This window comes from Callospermophilus lateralis, chromosome 9, assembly GCF_048772815.1.
Source record: "Callospermophilus lateralis isolate mCalLat2 chromosome 9, mCalLat2.hap1, whole genome shotgun sequence".
In the NCBI taxonomy this organism is placed as follows: domain Eukaryota; kingdom Metazoa; phylum Chordata; class Mammalia; order Rodentia; family Sciuridae; genus Callospermophilus; species Callospermophilus lateralis.
This window is the reverse complement of record NC_135313.1, coordinates 79,677,048-79,700,609: the sequence shown is the minus strand read 5'-3', so window position 1 is coordinate 79,700,609 and position 23,562 is coordinate 79,677,048. Positions and strand designations below refer to the sequence as shown.

The 23,562-nt window shown below is 35.0% G+C and overlaps 1 protein-coding gene across 6 annotated transcripts in view; it reads left to right on the top strand.

The window, feature by feature from the left end:
- Mbd5 (methyl-CpG binding domain protein 5) overlaps positions 1–23,562 on the top strand; it is a 406,311-nt gene that overhangs the window by 369,256 nt on the left and 13,493 nt on the right. For all 6 annotated transcript variants that reach the window (XM_076866536.2, XM_076866534.2, XM_076866535.2 and 3 more), the window contains 3 exons: positions 5,099–6,124; positions 7,709–7,917; positions 11,655–12,863. In XM_076866536.2, coding sequence (XP_076722651.1) covers positions 5,099–6,124; positions 7,709–7,917; positions 11,655–12,863 — 2,444 coding nt within the window. The remainder of the gene's footprint in view (positions 1–5,098; positions 6,125–7,708; positions 7,918–11,654; positions 12,864–23,562) is intronic.

The window sequence follows — 23,562 nt, the reverse complement described above, 5'->3', positions numbered from 1 at the left end:
CAATGAGATTGAAAAACATTTATTAGACCACTAGACCATCCTAAGTTCTGTTATCTCTAGAGCATTTATTTTCTTGTTTTCAATTGTCTTATTTTTTACATTGCTGGGTATTGAACCCAGGGTGTAGTGTGCCAGACAAGTGCTCTAATACAGAGATATACCTATTAGAAGCACTTATTTCTATTAATGACTACCATTGACCATTGGTAAGTGTAAAGTACACTTACTAGAGCAAATGATAAAGGTCAAGTGTGAAAGAATACTTTGTATATGACTCAGTTCTTACATTCCTGGGTTATGGGTAAAAATAAAAATCAGCATTTGGGCATAAACCAATATGTATTCGAAGTTGAAGATATATAGATCAAATTAGTATAATAACATTTCTTAGATACTATATTGATCTGCTTGGTATGAACTTCATGCCCTTTTTTTTGCACACATACAAAGTCATGTGTAACAGTATTTAAGAGTAAGCCATATAACAGTTTAGCACAGTATAAATAATGACTTTCTCAAAGAATGATAATGCAGGAAGAAGAAATAAATTTAAAGAGGCACACACATTGCCTTAGTTTTGAAGAGCAAGTCTAAAACCAAAGCAAATAAAACATATTAGGTATTAATATTAGGAAAATTCCTTTAAAAGCTTCTGATGCTATTTCTGTAAAGACACACAAATACACATATATGTATAAAAACTGTAAATTTGTGTAGATTATTGTTTATATTCAGAAATCTACCCACACTGGGCAAACTACCACTGCTTCCTCATCAGACTAGACACCTCAATCACTGGGGGTCTAGGCATGTGACACCAATAACAACTAAGTTTATTTGGGTGACTTTCCATTCTTCTCTCCTACTATTTAAAAGCAACAGACTCCTTCCTTGAATCATAAATATGGCTACTTCTCTGTTGCAAATTAAGGATAATAAAGAATAGTAACTTCTAAGGAAAACTCATCTACAAAGCCTTGCCATGTATATGCTAGAGTATTTAGAAAATGAAAGTGCCATTTTATGGTGACTGGTGTGAAATATCATTATTTCTAATTAAAGGACTAAGTTGTTCCAGAATCCCAGCCACCTTTTGATTATTTAACTGCTAAACATTTAATGGATAATTTACTTTTTAGAAAATTCTTAGCCACCGTTTCTTTCATTAGATTAAGAACAAAACATGTTGGCTGGATGGAAAAAAAAAAAAACTGTCTTAACACAACACTTTCCCCATATGCTTCAACACACCATAAGGTTTTTATGCAGAACTATGAAATAGGTTCACCAGATAGTGCCTATTTAAGATTAAGTGGTTCAAGAGTAAACAATCTCCAACTTCCCCTCCAGCTATAAAAATTCATCCAAATTCTTGTTCCTTTTTGAATGACCTTGAGCAATAATGAATAACTAAGAATTCAGAGTATATTGGGGTCAACTTCTCCCACTGTAAGGGAATTTTTAAATCAGACTACCTGAGAGCTTTCTGAACTAATTTGTCATCTTCCACCCATGACCTTCCCATTGTGCCTTATCTCCTGAAATTGGACCAACACACTATAAAGTCAGTTTTCACTTTCTCCACATACCTACACACAGAGCATCAAATTATCTAATTTCCAGAAATTGAGTGCAGATTTTATGACCTTACTAGATATTCAACCAACAAATATTTTTTTGAATGTCAGCCATATGTCAGAGATTATGTGGAGGCTTGAAATTAAAAAGGAAAATAAGAAATGATGCTTCCCTTGAATGGTTTAGAAAATGGCCTCAGATTTCTTCACTGTTGTCACAAAGCAACAAGTTTAACTGTGGGCAGAGGGAGCTGGGATTTGGGGAGGCCACACACCTTCTCAGTCATATTTCTTTGTTTTGGGGAAACACAAGACTGACTCTTCATTACCTTCCTTCCACATTATCTATATTTTTTAAAGTTATTCTGCTTCTACTAAGAACCCCTTTTTAATCTCCTTTTCATTTCTCAAGTCCCTGATCAAATATTATCACTTATGTAGTTTTGAGACATCTTTAGTTTATAATGTCCCCTTGTTCTATACACCTGTTATAGCTCTTAGCATATTGCATTATAGTTACGCTAGCTAATATGTGGAAAGCACTTTCAAATTTCCTAATTTATAATAAAATGTTCAATATATATTAGGAAGGAAAAAGGAAATTTTCTATATTGCTTTGCCTAAACTGAGTTCCTGAAGGAAATGGCAAGATTTTTAAAATTCGTATCACCATTCTATCCTATTGTACAGCAGAGTGTAACTATTTGTTGAATTGATTTGTTGAAAATTAAAGAAAATAAAAAATACATCTTGATTCATATATTACCTTTAATACACTTGTTATCCACTACCATCTTGTTGATAAGACAAAAATATACTATACTTTTTAGTTGTAATTCCTCAAGAATATTCAGATGGAGAGATTTTAAAATAATGTTATCCCCAAATGACTCCTTCCTTGAATCATAAATATGGATACTTCTCTGTTGCAAATTAAGGATAATAAAGAATAGTAACCTCTAAGGAAAACTTTCATCTACAAAGCCTTGCAATGTGTATGCTACAGTATTTTGAAAATGAGCTCTGCCTATGGTGAGAGGAATGGTGATCTCTGCATTTAAGTATGCCATTATTATTTAGCAGGTAGGAAAAATTGTCACTGATAGTGATTACTAGTAAATAAGACTTTACTAGCTCATTTAAAAAGATGGTTTCCAAATGCAAATAATGCACAGTACTTGTACATGGAAATAACAGTAAGATTGAAAAAGCAATGAAATATTTAAGATGTTGATTGTTTTGTAAAAAATATGAATTAATATTTAAAGAATTGTATATCATATGCCAACTTCAGCATTTGGGATGTCCTCTTACCCTAATCTTTGTGAACATAGTCATTATTTCATGATAATATTTCATAAATATTTATACTTTTTCAAGGAGGTTTTTTTACCTCATTCTTCGAATAAAACACCGAGAGCTTAAAAAAAGAAAAAGTAGATTATGACAAATGAGGAAAATTACAAATCCTTGTTGTGGAGATACTCTGTGAAGTGACTCAGATATACTGACTTTTTACTTCTGTTAAACACAGCACCACTACTAAGGTCATCACTGCTAATGACTACCACTGTCAGCAATAATTAGAAGAATAACTCCTTGTATTTATATAGATTTTTACATCTTACAAACTTTTCACTTATTTTTGATTCTCACAACAATAATGCCAATGATGGAATATTTTCTAAGGAAAAAAAAATCCAGTGGTAGCAAAGAATATGTACATAGATGTTCATCCCCATGTTAAATATAATGATGCAAAGTTGAAATATAAATGCCAAGCTTTATCAGAATGTCTTAATAAATATAGTCAGTTAATTTACTACACAGTGAACAGTATAATTACAAAATTAATACATCAAAAAGAAAAATTGTGTTATTCTAGAGGGTAAAAAAATGAAGAATATAAAATTATATGGATACTAATATTACAACTAAGGAAATACTTCTGTGTATTTGGATCTGGCTTCGATGGTAATATGGTCAAATGTAAAAGTAAAATGTTCCAGTTATTTTAGTTTTTCAATGACACTGATATTGTTCATTATACCATATACGTGTTTATTACTATAAAATAAAATTAAAAGCATATACTTATAATAACAAAATATTTGTTAAACATATGATTACAGTTAATAATGCATCTTTTTAGGGGAGACTTTTTACCAAAAAATGATTGTAGGTTCCTTTTCAGTAGAATGTGGGCTTTTCTTTCCCAACTCCACCAACCCTTGAGCATTTGATCACTTGGGGTGATTTCAAAGAACACTGGTGCCTCGCTGTATCCTAAGAGATGAATTTTTCAGTGGATTTGGGTTTAAGCACAGGTATTGGATTGTTTAAGTGTGTTTTTTTTTTTAATTCTCTGTCTATAATTCTATTATGTAGCTTGGGTTGAAAATCACTAATACAATCTTAAGAAATTGTCTGAATTTTCATCTTTAGAATAAGACTTTCAAGAATAAGAATGCTATTTGGATGCTAATTAGACTGATCTAATTTAAGGAATTTTAAAAACAAAGTATCTTTATACTATCAGAATGGCAAGATCAGTAATCATCTTATTCGTTGTTAAAAATAATATAAAATAGAATATTGGTGAGAGATGAGCACTATCCTACACTGTTTGTAGGAATGTAAACTGAGTGTATATTGATCAATTTCACTGAAGGGCTTAACAATATGTCTTCAAAGCTTTTAAAATATGGAAATCTTTCTGTCCTTGCTATTCCACATTTAAGAATCTATCGTTAGAAAATAATAGGACAAAATGGCAAAGATACATTAATAAAAATGTTTATCATAATTTTGCCTATAATAGTAAAAAATGGAAGCAATCAAAACATGAGTGGGTTGATTAAATTGTGTATAGATCAATACATGGCACTAGTAAAATGATTCTGTAGCTCTATGTGAGTTAACATGGGAAGATGGTCACAGTATGTGGATAAACGAAAAAGTTATAGCATTATAGCATGATACAAATTTATTTAAATATATATATATACACACACACACACACAGAGGCAGGGAAAATCCTGAAAGCTATATAACTAAAATACTAATAGTCATTGTTTCCATAAGTGTTTTTATATTCTGCTTTATATTTTTTCATACATTCTAGGTTTGTAGAGGGTTTGGGTTTTTTTCATTAAAACTAAGTACTAGTTTTACAAATAAAAATGAAAATTTTAAAAAATGAAAAATATATATTTTCAAAAGTGAAGCTTTGCACTTTTATTTCCCCAGTTGAATAAACTACAAAAGACTCTCCCATCTTCACCCTGTATAATTGTGAAAAACAAGCTATTTGATATTCAACAAGTTATTTTTTAAAATGCCACACTTTTTTAACATGTTTATTTTTCCAAGTAGATTAAGTCCCAGTAAGAGATATAAAATCATCTCTGATACAATTAATCTAGTTAAAACCAATGAAGATGCCATGTAACAAATAAATTGAAATGTATCTTAATATCCATAATTACTAACAGGGTTTCTTTCTTTCTTTTGCATTTTAGGCAGTTCAGGCCCATCATCCTCCATAGCCATAGCTGGCACCAATCACCCCGCCATCACAAAGACAACATCTGTTCTTCAAGATGGCGTCATTGTCACCACCGCAGCTGGAAACCCACTGCAGAGTCAGCTGCCCATTGGGAGTGATTTTCCTTTTGTTGGCCAGGAGCACGCACTTCATTTTCCACCCAACAGCACTTCAAACAACCATCTTCCACACCCCTTGAACCCCAGCCTCCTCAGTTCTCTACCTATCTCTTTGCCAGTGAATCAACAGCATCTCCTAAACCAGAATCTATTAAATATCCTCCAGCCTTCAGCAGGAGAAGGCAAGTCTGAGATCAACCTCCACCCTTTAGGTTTTCTCAACCCGAATGTAAACGCTGCTTTAGCTTTTCTCTCCGGTGACATGGATGGGCAGGTATTACAGCCTGTTCACTTTCAGCTCTTAGCTGCTCTGCTTCAGAACCAAGCCCAAGCAGCTGCCATGCTTCCCCTGCCATCTCTCAATCTGACCATCTCAGATCTTTTGCAACAGCAAAATACCCCTTTACCCTCATTAACACAGATGACAGCCCCACCAGACCATTTGCCAAGCAATCAGTCAGACAACAGCCGAGCTGAGACCCTTTTAACCAGCCCCCTGGGGAACCCTTTACCAAGCTTTGCAGGCAGTGACACTACTTTTAACCCCCTGTTACTCCCAGCTGTCACTGGGGCCTCAGGATTAATGGCCTTGAATCCCCAGCTGTTGGGAGGTGTTCTGAACTCGGCATCGGCCAACACCGCTAATCATCCAGAGGTTTCCATAGCAACCTCCTCCCAGGCAACCACTACCACAACCACTACATCATCAGCAGTGGCAGCACTGACTGTCTCAACACTTGGTGGGACAGCAGTGGTGTCAATGGCCGAAACATTGCTGAATATATCTAATAATGCTGGGAATACACCTGGTCCAGCTAAACTCAACAGTAACTCTGTGGTGCCACAGCTACTTAACCCTCTACTGGGGACAGGTCTGCTTGGTAAGTTAAATTTTTTCACAAATTTTTTAAAAAGAAACGTTTTTCTAATTCTATTTTCTCCTTTTTAAAAACTCCATTTTGTCACACTATTTTTTAAAATGTTTTTGTTATGTCACAGCTTAAGGAACTAAATATAACAACACCCCACATGACCATAGTTATACAAACATGAGAATGACTTTTTCCTTTTCCCTTGTTCTAGCAATACTAAATATTATTTTAATCTGCTTTCTCTTCTAATTCTGATGCCACCTAAACCTAACCTACCCATCATTCTCTTAAGCGAAGTAGCATCTTATTTTTCAAATAATAAAGCACAGGTACATCTTAAAAATAATTTTTATTTCAATTTTAGTTGGTGTGGCATCACAGGGTTAGTATGAGCAGCTGCACGGTGGCTGGAAACAGCTTGAGGAAGCGTTTTCCAGGTGAACCCTAAATAAACAAATCTAAACACTTGTCCAGCAAAACATAAACAAGGCATAAAAACACTGAAAGCTAAAGTCTGTCCAAGTTCAAGGAACAATCCCTCTAGCTGTTGCTAGATTTCCTCAGAATTATTCTTTTTAGACATTTGTGGCTTAAAAACAAAGTCTTTCTTATGCATTGTCCTCTCTCAAAGAGTTAGAAAATGATGTTAAGCATATTTAACTCTTGAATGCAGGTAACTATAATGTAAAACATAGGGATAGTGTCCATAAAGTCCAGAAGCATATGCAAATACACATGATGTGGTCAAGGCCATGTTCAGTGTGTAAAAAAAAAATAAGTTATGTTTCTAGATATTACGGACATCTTTAATAATAATAATTAGTTTTATCTGGCATAAATCATTGTAATTAAAAAATCTAAGTAGCATCACAAATCTACATATTTCAAGTTATAGGGGAATTTCTATGAAATTGTCTCAAAATAATTTCAGTACTTTCAAAACAATTTTGAATATAAATTTAGTTATTAAATAATGCTAATAATTATATGATAGTTATTTTAAAGATTATGATAATGAATTATTTTGTTTTGTTAGTTTTCCTTACAATTTTAATTTTAGGTGACCTACCTTGTACTCCAAAACAAAATGCATTTATCTAAACTAAATCTCTAATTTTATTTGGTGGTACTTATTTATGATTATGGCTTAATAATGAAATTTTATAAACAAGGCCTGATCAGATCCACTCATTTAAGTTATCTGATCAAGTATGTATGATTACTAAAATATTTTAGGACTAATTTCTACCTTTAATTGTAGACATTCTCATAAAAAGAGAGCCAAAAAATCACATAACATTGACACTCAATATATAAGGATTAGTTAATAAATAGAGCAACTTCTAAGTAATCTTTGCATGATATAAAATCCAAAAACTAATTATGCAAGATAAAACTAAATAATAAAGCTACCCTTTCCTTACCACTTAGTAAGACTTTGAGAAGAAAAAAAAAGAAATGAAATGAAATGAATAAATGAATTACCCATTAAGTTCAGCTTCTAGTTTTGTTTTAGGAATTCTCAGTTACAAAGACAGGCATAGGATCTCTGAAGGATCACATTGACTTGTATTTATGTTTTTCAAACTGTAGGTGATATGTCATCAATAAACAATACTTTGAATAACCATCAACTGACTCATCTACAGTCGCTGTTAAACAACAATCAGATGTTTCCTCCAAATCAGCAACAACAGCAACTCCTCCAAGGGTACCAGAATCTCCAGGCCTTCCAAGGACAGTCCACTGTTCCTTGCCCAGCTAACAATAACCCCATGGCTTGTCTATTTCAGAACTTCCAGGTACTCACCTTCCATTTTTGTAGAAACCAATGTCTGGGTTTGTTTAAATATTTACTTTGGGGGAAAGAGTGAAAAAAGTAGATTTTATACCTTTTTATATCTATTTACTGTTATTTCTCAATATTGAGTATTATTCAATAGGCCAGTCCTTTGTACAACTGTAATTTTGTTTTATGTAGTAGTCTTTTTTGAAACTCCGAATGTTAACAAAAGTTAAACACTTTTGTCTTTCTCATTGCACTCTTGATTAGGACCCTCATCCTTATTAATATACCCACTGACCTCACTTCTCCAGGCTCAGCTTTCAGCCCTGATCCTGGGCTTCTGCCATATAGTCTTTTATTTCTACGAAGTAAATTAATCCCTGATAGATTAAGGGGTTTGATGGAAGAAGTACCACTAAATAAATATGAGAATAAAATATATAAGATTTTAAATATATATATATATATATATATATATATATATATATATATATATATATACATACACATTTGTGTGTGTGTGTGTGTGTGTGAGAGAGAGAGAGAGAGAGAGAAGGCTCTGTAAGCAAAACAAAAAACCAAAAGTCAAAAGAAAAAGAAGTAACAGAGCTGACTACATAAAACTTTTAAATCTCTGTATAATATCAAGGATATTCTGAAAATAATTAGACAACCAACTGGTAGAAAGATATTTATATAATATATACCAACTTATTGACACCTGTAATATAGAAAGAACTCCTATGAATCAAGAACAAAAAAGGATAATTAATTAGAAAAATGAATAATACATATAGATAATTCATAGAAAGTGAAATATAATTCATTAATAAAATACAAAAATAATAATCAAAGTTATACAAATTAAAATACTGTGTCCACCAAAATGATGTATCTATTTCTGACAAGAGTGTGACAAAATTGATTTTCTCACTCTTTTGTTAGTCTTTTTGAAAGCAGGAGGGTAATTTGGCAGTATATAAAGTTTTTAAATACACATATCTCTGTGCCCAGAAGTTCAACTTTTATGTTTCCATTTAAAAGAAATCTTCAAATGTGAACAAAATGATACATACCAGAATTTCATTGCATTAATTAAGTATCCATCAGCAGGAAAATAGTTAAATGTGTTATAGTATATCCATCTACCTAGTAACTTAAAAGATTAACTAGACTTAAACAATCCAATATGGAAAAAAATCTGTAAGACTAAAGACTTCAATACTGCTCTATTGCCAAAACAGTACTACAGTAAAATTACATTCATTTTGAAACAAAGAAAATGGAAGGAAGGAAGGGGGGAAAGAAACTAGGTTTCCTTTACAATTCACCTACACAATTTAACATATTAAAAAGTCTGCAAGGGCTGGGGATGTGACTCAGTGAATGAGTACTTGCTTAGCATGCATGAAGTCCTAGGTTCAATTCCCACCCCCCAAAAAATAAACAAAAAAAGTGTCTGCAAGGAGTGCTCCAGCACTGGTTACTTCTGAAAAAGGAATAGAATAGGAGTGGAGTAGGTGTTTGGGGGTGCAGAACAGTGGTATAGAAAGCTTTTATCTCTTTTGACAATAATAAAATATTCACATGTATCTTGTATAATAAAATAATTCAGAAAGGAGGAAGAAGTGTTCAACCATGTCACCAAAAAAAGCAAGCAAGATAAAGCCTGAAGAGAATTCACTAGACTTAGCTATTAGTACTTAACCAATGAGTTGGTAGAATGTAGTTTTGGTAGAGTAATGGGAGCAGAAACCAGATTGCCATAGATGGAATGGTGAATGGAATATTAGGTGTGTATTATGCCAGGCCCAGTGGCTTACACCTGTAATCCCAGGTTCTTGGGCGGCTGAGGCAGGAGGATCACAGGTTCAAAACAAGGGTGAAGTGCTAAGCAATTCAGTGAGACCCTGTTTAAATAAAACACAAAATAGAGTTGGTGATGTTGCTCAGTGGTTGAGTGCCCCTGAGTTCAATCCCTAGTACCAAAAAAAAAAAAAAAAAAGAGTGTAGATTACGTTTTCAAAACCTTAACTATGCAGAACACAAGAGAAATAGGGTAATACTCCATGGGGAAACTTCAAATAGAACACAATTTTAAAATATGGAAGCCATGCACATGATTATATGCCAGTGGAGAGAGCCACAAAAGTGAGAGACTGAGCATGAAGAGAAGGAATAACAAATGAGGCAAGATAGCTGAAGGAGAGGGCTTAATATCCAAAGCCTTAATGGAGAGCTTACCCACAGAACACAGAAGGAGTCCCTCCTATCCTGGGAAGTAGGACAAGACAGAGGACAGGTATAGTTGCTGAGAAATGTGTGCTGTCACAGAGCAGGGAGTATCAGAGGTATAAGAGAATATGAGAACTCTTATCTGGTGGGCTGCATGCTCTAAGTAAGGGTCATTCACTAAGAATAGTGCAGGAGATGGCATAGCCACCAGCCTGAAGAAGTAGAAGAAGATTTGAATAGTTGTGGAGAGTAAGAATGATATCTAATGAGAAGATCACAGGATTGAAGGGCAGCAATGGCCCACAGTAGAGGTTGAAAGCCATAAATTCCTATCCACAAGGTATCCAGCACCCTCAGTGTAGATATAAGTATAAGAGGTAGTTGAAATGATCCAAGATTGAGATTTTTATCTGGTAAGTATAGACAAGAGGATAATAGCAAGAGAATAGTTGATGTGTTGTTGGATCCAAGGTTGTAGTTTAGTTAGGAAGGGCATAGAAGCAGAAAGGGAGTGATCATTTCAGGGTAGGGGAGATCCAAAGTATCAAGGGTCTGGAGGAGCAATTTTCAGATAGATGTTAATGAGATTAAAATAACCTTGAGGACTTTGTCAAACTGTACTCGTCCTTCCTGTTCTAAAATTCTAATGTACTCCTCAATAGGCATTCTCTCCCTTCACTCTCCCCAATTCAGAATCATTTCTGCAGTAAGCCATGGACACATTGTCAGCGTGGGGCTATCTCTTAGCCAACAGCTTGATGAGGTTGAGGAATTAGCATTATTAGCCCATCTGAAATCTTCAAAATATAGTGTCATATCATCAAAATATTTTATCATTAAGAAAGGACTCTATTCATTTTCTTTATTTTATTATATATTGTATTTCACTTAGTTAAATAGAATCATCAGTGAGTTAAAAATCAGTGAGCTAAAATTTTCAAAATCTGGTTCTTTTGGTTTGGTTACCTGTGACTTGTTACCCAAGCTGCAAAGACCTTTAACCTCACAAAGTAAGTGGGTCCCATCATCTGAAAACATCTAGTGTCAACCACCTCAGGCTTAATTTTTCTAGAGAACATTAAAAAAGAAGGAAAATGTGTTAAGTGATTTTAACCAAAGAAACAGTACTCAAACATGAACAAGATGTAAGCTTTTCTATGTGGGGTGACTTTTTCTTTTAATTTTGAGTCTTGTTTATTATATTTCCTTTCTTGTTAGATCTGCTTATCTTTTTTATTTTTTATTTTTTAATTTATTTTTTAGTTGTAGGTAGACACAACATGTTTATTTACTTCTTTTTCATGTGATGCTGAGGATAGAACCCAGTGCCTCACACATGCTAGGCAGGCACTATACCATCTGAGCTACAACCCCAGCCCAAGATCTGCTCATCTTTTGATAAGCTTAAAATTATGGCCTTTCTCCTCAAGGCCTTTAATTTTTTTCCTCTCTCTCTCTCTCTCTCTCTCTCTCTCTCTCTCTCTCCACCTCTCACTGCTTCCTGTCCATTTCTTTAAGGTAAGAATGCAAGAAGATGCAGCTCTCCTAAACAAAAGAATAAGCACTCAGCCGGGGCTTACGGCACTTCCTGAGAATCCAAACACTACACTTCCACCTTTCCCAGATACACCTTGTGAGCTGCAACCAAGGATCGACCCAGCTCTTGGTCAGCAGGTGAAGGATGGACTCGTCATGGGTGGCCAAGGTGAAGCTTCTGTAGATGCCATTTACAAAGCAGTCGTTGATGCAGCCAGCAAAGGAATGCAAGTTGTCATCACCACTGCCGTCAACAGTACCACTCAGATCAGCCCTATTCCAGCTCTGAGTGCCATGAGTGCCTTCACTGCCTCAATTGGTGACCCACTAAACCTGTCCAGTGCTGTCAGTGCGGTCATTCATGGGCGGAACATGGGAGGTGTTGATCATGATGGCAGGCTGAGGAATGCAAGAGGGGCTCGGCTGCCCAAGAATCTAGACCATGGCAAAAACTCAAATGAAGGAGATGGGTTTGAGTATTTCAAGTCAGCTAGTTGTCACACATCCAAAAAACAGTGGGATGGGGAGCAAAGCCCCAGAGGAGACAGAAACAGGTGGAAATATGAGGAATTTTTAGATCATCCAGGCCATATCCATAGTAGTCCTTGTCATGAAAGGCCCAACAATGTCTCTACACTGCCATTTTTGCCTGGGGAGCAGCACCCAATACTGTTACCACCAAGAAACTGTCAAGGGGATAAAATTTTGGAGGAAAATTTCAGGTATAATAACTACAAAAGAACTATGATGAGTTTTAAGGAGAGACTAGAGAACACTGTGGAAAGATGTACGCACATTAATGGGAACAGACCTCGACAGAGTCGGGGATTTGGAGAGCTGCTAAACACTGCAAAGCAAGACCTAGTCCTAGAGGAGCAGTCTCCGAGTTCCTCAAATAGTTTAGAAAGTTCTCTAGTCAAAGACTACATCCATTACAATGGAGACTTTAATGCCAAAAGCATTAATGGGTGTGTGCCTAGCCCTTCAGACGCTAAAAGCATCAGTAGTGAAGATGACCTAAGGAATCCAGACTCCCCCTCTTCAAATGAGTTGATACATTATAGACCAAGGACGTTCAACGTTGGCGACTTGGTCTGGGGCCAATTCAAAGGACTGACTTCTTGGCCTGGAAAATTAGTAAGAGAAGACGACGTTCACAATTCATGTCAGCAAAGCCCCGAGGAAGGGAAGGTATACCAATCTTTATCCATTGTCAAATACTAACCTTTGTTCAGATATCAATTATTGTTTTTTGTTATCATCACTTTGGATTCTTTGGATTTGAATTTAAGATTCTTCATGACTCATTGAGGTCTCACAAGCTTCTGGAGCATAAAATGAAGAGGGGATGGTTATAGTCACCAAAATGTCATATCAACAAGGGGTGAGTTATGAAGTGTTTATAGATCCCCTTAGGCTTAGAGTGGATCTAGCCCAAGAATGAGATTTCCAGAATTTTGTCAACTCTGCCTTCCTTCCCTGCATTTACCTATTTATTTATTCTATAATCAGAGGAGGAAGGCAAGTGTCAATCACTGGGAAAAAAATGTGGTTAACTGGGGGAGGGTCTCTGAATATGGCAGAGGTAGGGATCCTACTAGGCAACAGGAAGGTGAGGGAACAATATCTCCTGCATGTGCTTACATGTGACACATAGGAATCAGCAAGGGTAAAAACTGGGTGGAGTTGAAGCAAGAAGCAGCAGGTAATGTCTGTGAGTTCAGAATGGTGTCTCCTTTCAGGAAAAGTTCTGGGCCTTTGTAACATATGGAAATGTTTAACCTCACAATCTGGTTCTACTTAACACAATCTGATCACATAAATTAAATGAAAATTCTCCATGAAACTACCATTCAATTTAGAAGAAATTAGTAGGAGTTTTCTGGTCTTTTCCCCTTTTACAAATGGTAAAATTGGCCCACTAGGCAAGAAATATGTGGAATGTTTAAAGCAGAAAAATTTATATTTGACCAGAAGGAAATAATTATACCCATTCTCCTCATATGATGAAAAAACATAATTTTTTTATCTTCTTAGGTAATAAAAATTACTCTTACAGGTATATATTATTCTGTTAAAGAGTATATTACATGAAGCTATTTTAATTCTGCCCGAACTTTCACTGGCACTTAGGTTTAATGGCAGGAAACCAAAAGCATTTCTGCCAGCACAATAAAGGATTGTCTTTCTCCAAAGAACCAGGAGGTCCTTAAACCCTTACTTGTAATGCCTAATATATACTTGTCAGGATACACTCTGGGAATAATGTTTCTAGGTTTGATAAGAAAATGAATTCCATACTGCTATTCTCAAAACATTTTATTCTCTGTACTTTCTGAGACCAGACAAGCATTCCTTGGGTTGATAAACCCAAATATTTTTGACAGTTTATTTAAGAAATAATTAGAAACAGCAAAAAATAGACTTTTATGATATAAATGGAACTGTTACAAATACAAGATGTAGTCAATGAACTGTTTTTCCATTTCTGTGCAAATGAACCAAGCCTCTTCATGTGCCATTTTATAAGAAGCTGAACTAGAAAAGAGATTATGGCCCTCCTTCCCAGAAAACATCCTTCCTGTCCTAAGTGCCTTGTCTAAAAATCTTTTTTTTTGTTGTTGTCCTGAATGGAACAAAGGCATGTATTTTTAATACATTTCACATTGAACAATGATCCAAAGTCATTTTTTTTGATTAATCTGTTCTAAAATCCTGAGGATGAGTTATTCACTGATGTTAAAATTTCTTTTTTTAAAAAAATCATGTTTTAAGAGTACAAGAAGTTATTTTGTCTCACCTAAATAAGCAACTAGTTTTTATTCACTATAAAGAAATAGTAACTCTGGAAACCCAGATTCTTCTTCTTTATTTTAGGCAATAAATTCTTAAGAGGAGCATGACATTGTTTTTGAAAATTCAAATATTCCTCCTCCCATTGACTAACATTGCAATTTTGCATTCTAAGGTTAAAACTTTGGTATCAAGATACATTAAAAGCATTTTAGTAATTCAGAAAACCTAATTTAAAGCACACATTTTAAGATGAAAAACTGAAAACATGTAATAAAATATTAGTGATAGCACATGAAATATTTATCATTAAAAAGCAAGATATAGCAGCCTTAAAAGCTCTCGGGCACTCAGCATTTTTAACAACCTCTAGTCTTTTCAGGATCCATCTCACTTTTGCACATAAAAAAGCAAACCACTACTTCACAACATTCTTTTTTATCCTTTGGTCCACAAAACAAAGGAAGGACTTCCTCGGGCTTTATTTAATGATGCCCAGGGAACACAATGGTGCTAGTTTATAATACCAGGAAAAAAAATAAAATTTCCACAGGCTTGTCTAACTGCAAGCCAGGTATCCTTTACTTGATGTATTAGTGACCCTGGTTCATCAAGAAAAGATTAAACTATTTCTGTGTAATACCAAAGCATGATCTATTTAAAAAAAGGTCTGTGGTAAAACATTATTTTTAATTTGCCCTATTATCCAAGTGAATCAATTATGATGGAAATTTTATTTGCATAGAATTCCTTAATGCTCAGCAATGTTAGATAAATAAAGCCTTGTATATTAATAACTAGGCTTCTGCTTTTTAAAAGGTAAGCAGTGCCCTTCTGTATACTAAGTAAATGCCTGACATTTTAATAAAGTCTACAGAGAATGAGAGAGACTAATTCCATAAACAATTTATTTATTATAGTAAAACCTTATTAATTCCATCTTGCTGATGTGAAAAGTTGGCTCATTTCCCCTAGTGTTTATCTTTGAAGTTTTGAAAAGAATAGGTTTGCCAAACATTTTAAATAAACCTTCTTAGCCTCTTAGCTTCATACTATCTCTGTATCCACCAAAGTAAATTAATCTAAGATCCTGTCAGATCCCACCAGATAAAAATCTATGTTAAGTTTTAAAATAGATTTATTATCCCTCCTTCCATTCCATAGCCTGTCATTTATATTTTCAGTTATACCCTTCTTCTCAGCAAACTACCTCAAATTCTTTCTGGAAGCAGGCAAAGAAGAAAAAAGAACAATTAATTAACATGATCACAGATCACTATTTCAAAGCGAGCTGGATCCCTCTCTAGTTTTCATGTTGCATGAGTGGTCTTTGGTCTAGGTGAGGCCAAGGGTATAGTTGAAGTACTGGTATCTTCCAAGACCTGAGATAGCAACCTTGTCTGAAGTTCATAGTTAGCAGACTCTTTGATCATTAGAAAAAATGGCTTAGTCAGTTTATGACTTTGGAAAGGCATTTTTAAGCTTTGGTGGGTTAGTATATATATAACAGAATGATAATGTATTAGAAATGTTCTGCGGATTCTGAGATGATTTCCTAAGCATCACACACTGCATGAACATAGTCTAGAGGGAACTTGTGTTGATAGAGCAGTGTGGTAGAAAGTGGCATGGACTTGGGCATTCTGAAGTGAGCTTAATCCAAACTCTGTCAGTTAAGTGACCCTGTGTAGAGTTATTACTCTCCCAAGGAGCTGCAACCTCCTTACCTCTCAAGTGGGAATATTAATTCTTACCCAGTATGCTATCTTTTAAGAATTAGATGAGATACCACAGCTAGATTGTCTAAGCAAACAAAAGTGGCTCAATAAAAATTAGACTCTTTATCCCTATTTTCTATGTCAGACAATATATTAATTTGGAAGCCACAGTGATGGGAATGAAGTAGTTGACCTCAGTTATTGTTGAAATTGTTCAAGACTATTTTATGAACTTTGGCATATCATGTACAAATTGGCATCTGATTGTAAGTTAGTAGTAGCTGTTAATTTCAAGCAAGAGTTCTACCTAGAAGCATTTTATTTTTTTTTATTTTTTAATATGAATCATGTGTTTATTAGAAGACAGCTACGTGAAGATGCAGGGTAAACATATGTGAAGAGGGTGGATTGAAGAGATTTGTCTCCAAGCTGAGAAACAACACAGATTGTCACCAAGCTAATAAGCTAATAATAATAATGTCACCGCATGCTAATAAGAGGCAAGGAAGGGTCCTTTACTTGCCCTGACATCTTTGGTCTTGGACTTCTAGCTTCCAGGGCTACCGATTATATTTTTGCTGTCTTAATCCACCTAGGTAGTGATGATTTGTTAAAACAACCCTAAGAAATGAATACATACCCCAATACCAGCTACACTTTCCCCCCCTGCTACTGCAGATGGAACCATGAATTATTTTAACCACTGAGTCATATCCCCATCCCTTTTTCTTTTCTTTTTTTTTTATTGGTTGTTCAAAACATTACAAAGCTCATGATATATCATCTTTCATACATTTGACTCAATTGGGTTATAAACTCCCATTTTTACCCCAAATACAAATTGCAGAATCACATCGGTTACACACTCACATTTTTACATAATGGCATATTAGTGACTGTTGTATTCTGCTACCTTTCCTATCCCCTACTATCCTCCCTCCCCTCCCCTCCCATCTTCCCTCTCTACCTCATCTGCTGTTGTTCAATTCTCTCCCTTGTTTCCCCGCCCTTTCCCCTCACAACCTCTTCTATGTAATTTTGTGTAACATTGAGGATCTCCTACCACTTCCGTATGCTTTCCCTTCTCTCTCCCTTTCTCTCCCCCCACTCGTCTTTGTTTAATGTTAATCTTTTCCTCATGCTCTTCCTCCCTGTTCTGTTCTTAGTTGCTCTCTTTATATCAAAGAAGACATTTGGCATTTGTTTTTTTAAGGATTGGCTAGCTTCGCTTAGCATAATCTTCTCTAATGCCATCCATTTCCCTGCAAATTCTATGATTTTTGTCATTTTTTAGTGCTGCATAGTACTCCAATGTGTATAGATGCCACATTTTTTTTATCCATTCATCTATTGAAGGGCATCTAGGTTGGTTCCACAGTCTAGCTATTGTGAATTGTGCCACTATGATCATTGATGTGGCAGTATCCCTATAGTACGCTCTTTTAAGATCCTCAGGAATAGTCCCAGGAGGGTGATAGCTGGGTCAAATGGTGGATCCATTCCCAGCTTTCCCAGGTATCTCCATACTGCTTTCCAAATTGGCCTTACCAATTTGCAGTCCCACCAGCAATGTACAAGTGTACCCTTTTCCCTACATCCTCGCCAACACTTATTGTTGTTTGACTTCATAATGGCTGCCAATCTTACTGGAGTGAGATGGTATCTTAGGGTGGTTTTGATTTGCATTTCTCTGACTACTAGAGATGGTGAGCATTTTTTCATGTACTTGTGGATTGATTGTATGTCCTCCTCTGTGAAGTGTCTGTTCAGGTCCTTGGCCCATTTGTTGATTGGGTTATTTGTTATCTTATTGTTTAATTTTTTGAGTTCTTTGTATATTCTGGATATTAGGGCTCTATCTGAAGTGTGAGGGGTAAAAATTTGTTCCCAGGATGTAGGCTCTCTATTTACCTCTCTTATTGTTTCTCTTGCTGAGAAAAAACTTTTTAGTTTAAGTAAGTCCCATTTATTTATTCTTGTTATTAACTCTTGGGCTATGGGCATCCTATTAAGGAATTTGGAGCCTGACCCCACAGTATGTAGATCGTAGCCAACTTTTTCTTCTATCAGATGCAGTGTCTCTGAATTGATATCTAGCTCCTTGATCCATTTTGAGTTAACTTTTGTGCATGGTGAGAGAAAGGGATTTAGTTTCATTTTGTTGCATATGGATTTCCAATTTTCCCAGCACCATTTGTTGAAGATGCTATCCTTCCTCCATTACATGCTTTTAGCCCCTTTATCAAATATAAGAAAGTTGTAATTTTGTGGATTGGTCCCAGAAGCATTTTAAAGTACTCAGTTTGTTGAGTGAACTTGAAAGTTCCTCTTCCCTCAATGTTTCCAAAAAATATCAACTCAGACTTTCTTTCCCTATCTTCCTACCTTCCCTGCATATACAGAAACCAATATCAATTAGTAGAGATGGTGGTTAACAGTCTATGAAAAGTTGGGCTGAATCACGTGTGTACTCCTGTTCTAATACTGAAGCTATGCAACAGCACTAGAGGGTGTTGGGTGCCTCGTATTGTACTGTTTAGGAAGTGGCATCTCCTTACTAATGTTTTTCCCTTGGTTATCAGTTTGTAATAAAGTGTGTTATAGGATATAGTTATATTTGTTCTAAGTACACCTGTGCAAGTTTCTCTCTGAACCATGAACCTTTATCATCTATGGTTTAGTCACCAAAAATAGGACCTCAGTGCTATGCTCTAATACACAGTCATGTCCAGAGAGCTCTGCTTCCAGATCTTGGCATGGTGTTAGGGAATTCTTGGAAAGGAAAGTGGATACCCTGGCATTTCACACATATGCCATGTTGGGTGAAGATTCTTAAGCCTATGCAACTATGGGAGGAGATGGAAATCTTTATGTACTTATTATTTCAGTAATTATTTTAAAATAAAAAATGCTCATTTTCTAAAACATATTTCATAACTGTCATCGGCCACTACATGAACTAGCCTGAAAGGGTTGCCTCTCATGTAATAATAATAAAAACATGAAATTCTTGGATATTTTTTCAACATAGATCATTGATTTCACTCTTTTTGAACATTTTCACATTGGTTTTCATGTTTCATTGTTCTTACAGCTGATGTGTATTCTGACCTGAGCCAAACTTAAGAAAGAATTTATTAACAGAGTGGTACCAAATTGTCTCTTTTCAATGGAATGTCTTTTCTTGGACATGTAGAGAGATACTTCTAATTTCCAGGAAAATGTCTATAAAAGGCATAGTGGGGCAGGCACCCCATTCTTAGAATCACACTTGGGCTTTTTTTTTTTTTTACATGGTTGTATTTGGCAGGTATCAATTAAAAGTAGCTCTCTGAATAGGCATTCAAAATTGACAAAATTCATTATTGTTAAAACTCATAATCAAATTTACTTGGGAGCAAGACCCTTTCAGTACGCAAATTCAGCATCATACCTTTGACAGTGTGGTGCATAAGAAAATATGGCTTCCCTCAGAGATTGGGCCTAGAGACCCACCTGGGGTTATGTGCCCTCTTTCAGAGTTTAAAAGTTTTACTTAGAAGAACATTCTTTCTGTGACTGATTCTCAGTGTTAACTATTTTTTTTCCCTTGGTAATATAATACTCTATTGAAAGTGTTCTTTGTTTATTCACTTTGCCTTATTCTTTAACTAAAACTGTTAGAAACTAGTCCTTTTTCTTTGAACCCAATCAAGGTCCATATTATGTAGGTTGCATTTCAGCTGCTAGTGTGACAGGGAAAATCAGTGCTCTGTCAGCACCAGAGTCTCCTTGGAAAGGAAACAAAATAGTTTTTGGAAAGTAATAAGGTGTAAAATTCAGGCCAACAAAGCCACTTCCTGATCAAAATTTGAAAGATAACAAGAATGAAGCACCAAGTAACATCAAGAAATGTGACTACTGGGGAAAAAAGACTGAAGTGAGCAAAAAGCTTGAGTAAGACTGTAAACCCTACTGTAGTGAATTGTAGAATATAGTGAACATTTTTCATCCTGAGCAAGATTAAACAGGAGTGGGAGGCCTGTCTCCCTTCACACAGGTAACTGAGATCTAGCGCAGGGTTCACAAGCCTGACAGCACAATTTTCACATAGATAGCAGTAAATGGAATCTGAAGTCGGAGGCAAACGCATGTGACATGAACTTTTAAACACTGTTTTCTTAGAAATGGAGTTTATCCAAAACACATAATTCTGTTTATGTATTGTGGATTGACATGAAATCTGCTATCACATTTAGAGCACTTACTTTCCTCCTGTAATATAGTTCTGTAGCATTAAAAACACTGTTATCAAATGCAAAAAGGAGCCGGAGTGGTGGCACACACCTATAATCCCAGTGGCTTGTGAGGCTGAGGCAAGAGGATCATGAGTTCAAAGACAGCCTCAAGAACTTAGCAAAGGCCAAGGCAACTCACCGAGACCCTATCTATAAATAAATTTTTTAAAAAAGGGCTGAGGATGTTGCTCAGTGCTTAAGAGCCCCTAGATTCGATCCCCAGTTCCCACCACCACCCCCCACAAAACACACACACACACACACACACACACACACACACACACACAGAGGAAAGGAAGTACTGGATGTCTCAGATAGTACCACTGCCCAAAATTGTCATAGTGTGGATCTGGTTAGTTCATTTAAAAATGAAAAATCCTAAAAATTAGGATTCATTTAAGGGGTTTCTCCATGAACACTATCACTATTCATTTTGCTGTAAGATGAGGTTTATCCTTTCTGTGGAATCAACTTTTTTACATAAGTTACATATTATTTATTATCAATTCACATTATTTAAAAAATGTTGAAATACTTCTTTGAAGTTAGCAGGATTTTTTTCAGTTTAAAGATGTTATTTTTGAGATACACACTATCATTTTAAATATTTACTATTAAATAAATGTTTGATAATAATGAACTTGATAAATGCTTCCTATTTGTTGATTCAGATCTTTGTTTCCCAGAATTCAGCTAAAGTTGCATTTTTTAAATTTATTTTTTAGTTGTAGTTGGACACAATACCTCTATTTTATTTGTTTATTTTTATGTGGTGCTGAGGATTGAACCCAGGGCCTCACATAAGGCAAGTGCTCTACTGCTGAGCCACAACCCCAGCCCTAACGTTGCATTTTGCCTATCCTATTGTTTACCTTAATTTTTTTTCTTTCAATTAATTTACTAATTTATTTATTCATTTAATAAATATTTGTTGGTTATCTATGTACTAAGCACTATTCAGACCACTTTTAAATTTAAATATCTACTTTTAACCTAAGTTATCATACATGTGAAATCATAGGCATGATGTTATTTGTATTTTTCTGACATAAATTTACATAAATATATAACTATTAAAATGTTTGAAGATTTGTTCATATTCCACCTAAAATAATTTCGTATGTCACCAAGGCGAAGTACTTAGGGAAAAGCTGCTTTGGTATTTATATATGTATGTATGTATGTATTAAATTTTCTTTTAGTTGTAGAAGGACACAATACCTTTATTTTGTTTATTTAGTTTGTTTACATGATGCTGGGGATCGAACCTAGTGCTTCACGTGTCCTAGGCAAGTGTTCTACCACTGAGTCACAACCCCAGCCCGTTGGTATTTATAAAGTACATCCATGTTCATAGTTTTAGATCTTCTCAATGACCCATAATGATGTGCATGATTATCCCCACTTGACCAAAGGAAGAACTGAAAACCAGAGAAGAGCATTCCTAAGACACAAATCACGGACAGTTAAGGCAGACTCCAAACTCTGGTCTTCTAACTCTGAGCTTGTACTTTTTTCATTATACCATTGCCCCAACATTTGTAGAGATAGAGTGGGGAATGAAGACCGAAGGGGGAGCTGGAGGTCAGCTGTCTGGCCTATTGTGAAATCTGTCATGCAGCTTGTGCTCCATCCACTGACCTTTATGTGATGGCTTTGCCCCAGCACTAAGTATTAGTAAAGAAATCACAGAGTGGTATTATCAGGATTAAAGCCTGCAGGGAATTTTGACCTCATCTCTAGTTAACTGGGTCTATTCAAAAGTGATCTAGGATCATTGATCTAAGCTTTTCTAATATGTACTTTATACTTCATTTTAGAGTCTTGGTGGGTCTTTCTGAAAGGTTCCTATTTCCTTTTGTCATAGACTTTAAGTTCTTCTGAGATATACTACATGCTACTGTGCTGACCCCAAACCAAAATTAAATTTCCAAATGTTATTAGTGTGTACCTTCTGAACTAAATAAGCAACAAGAGAGATACAGTCTTGTTCAGAAAAGCTCTCAATCTTCTACTAAACAATAGTGTCTAAGTATGACACTGTGTATTGTGTGTTTCTAACGCCTCTGCACACACTCCAAGACTATATATGGCAGAATTATTATATTTAAAGACTTAAAATGAGAGAAAGAAGAGTTTTTAAAAAATAGTCAACATGTATTTTAGACATGAGGTAGTATGTGACCTATAAATGCATCTAAATTACAAATATCTTTTTCTAATTCTTAAATAGCACATGTGTAAAGAGGTCTATCATTATGACCATTAATACTAGCATCATTATTGTTAGGATGAGATTGTGGGCAGATTATGACTAAAGAGAAATATAAAAAGTCCTCTCCCAATTTCTCACTAAAATAGGAATGAAATCATTTATGAAACTCTTCTAACTTATAAATGTATAAGAACCCAAGATTATAATTATAGGTAAAGGTATTACTTGCTTCTTCGATATAGGTTTTAGAAGAATACTTTTGTATGTTTAACCTTTTCTAATGTTATACCTATGTGTTTGATTTCCAGGTGTTTTTTTTTATTTACAAGTTAACTGAGTGATTAATAAGGGAATGTTCATTATATCATTAAACATGATTTCCATTTGATAAGAAATTGGATTTATTTTGTTCTCTGATGCCATTTTGGGGGGAGTATCTTCAAAGAATTTCTTAAATATTGTTCAAGCATATACATACTTCCCCCAGAAATCACACACAGTCTTCATATATATCTCATGATACAGATATATAATTCTGAAAGAAATAAAATAAACATTTTCTCTGGATATGTATGATCTTGTCATAGCAGAAATGCACAGTGGTGTGTATCTTATTTATATTTAGTTTAAGATAGCACTGCCATTACCTCTTTTGAGGTCATTTAATCCTTTATAAATAATATAGTTCATTATGACAGTGCCTTAGTGTCTTGAGGTAGATATAAATGGAGAAACTATAATAGAAATTAGTTTTGAAAAAAAATCACTGGAAAATTGTGCAAGCATAAAAAATATGAAGATTGAACCAAGTTATCACCTAAATTTCTGTAAAATTGTAACTTGATTCAAATAGTTATGCTTTTTTAGTGTACATGTATGTTTTTTGT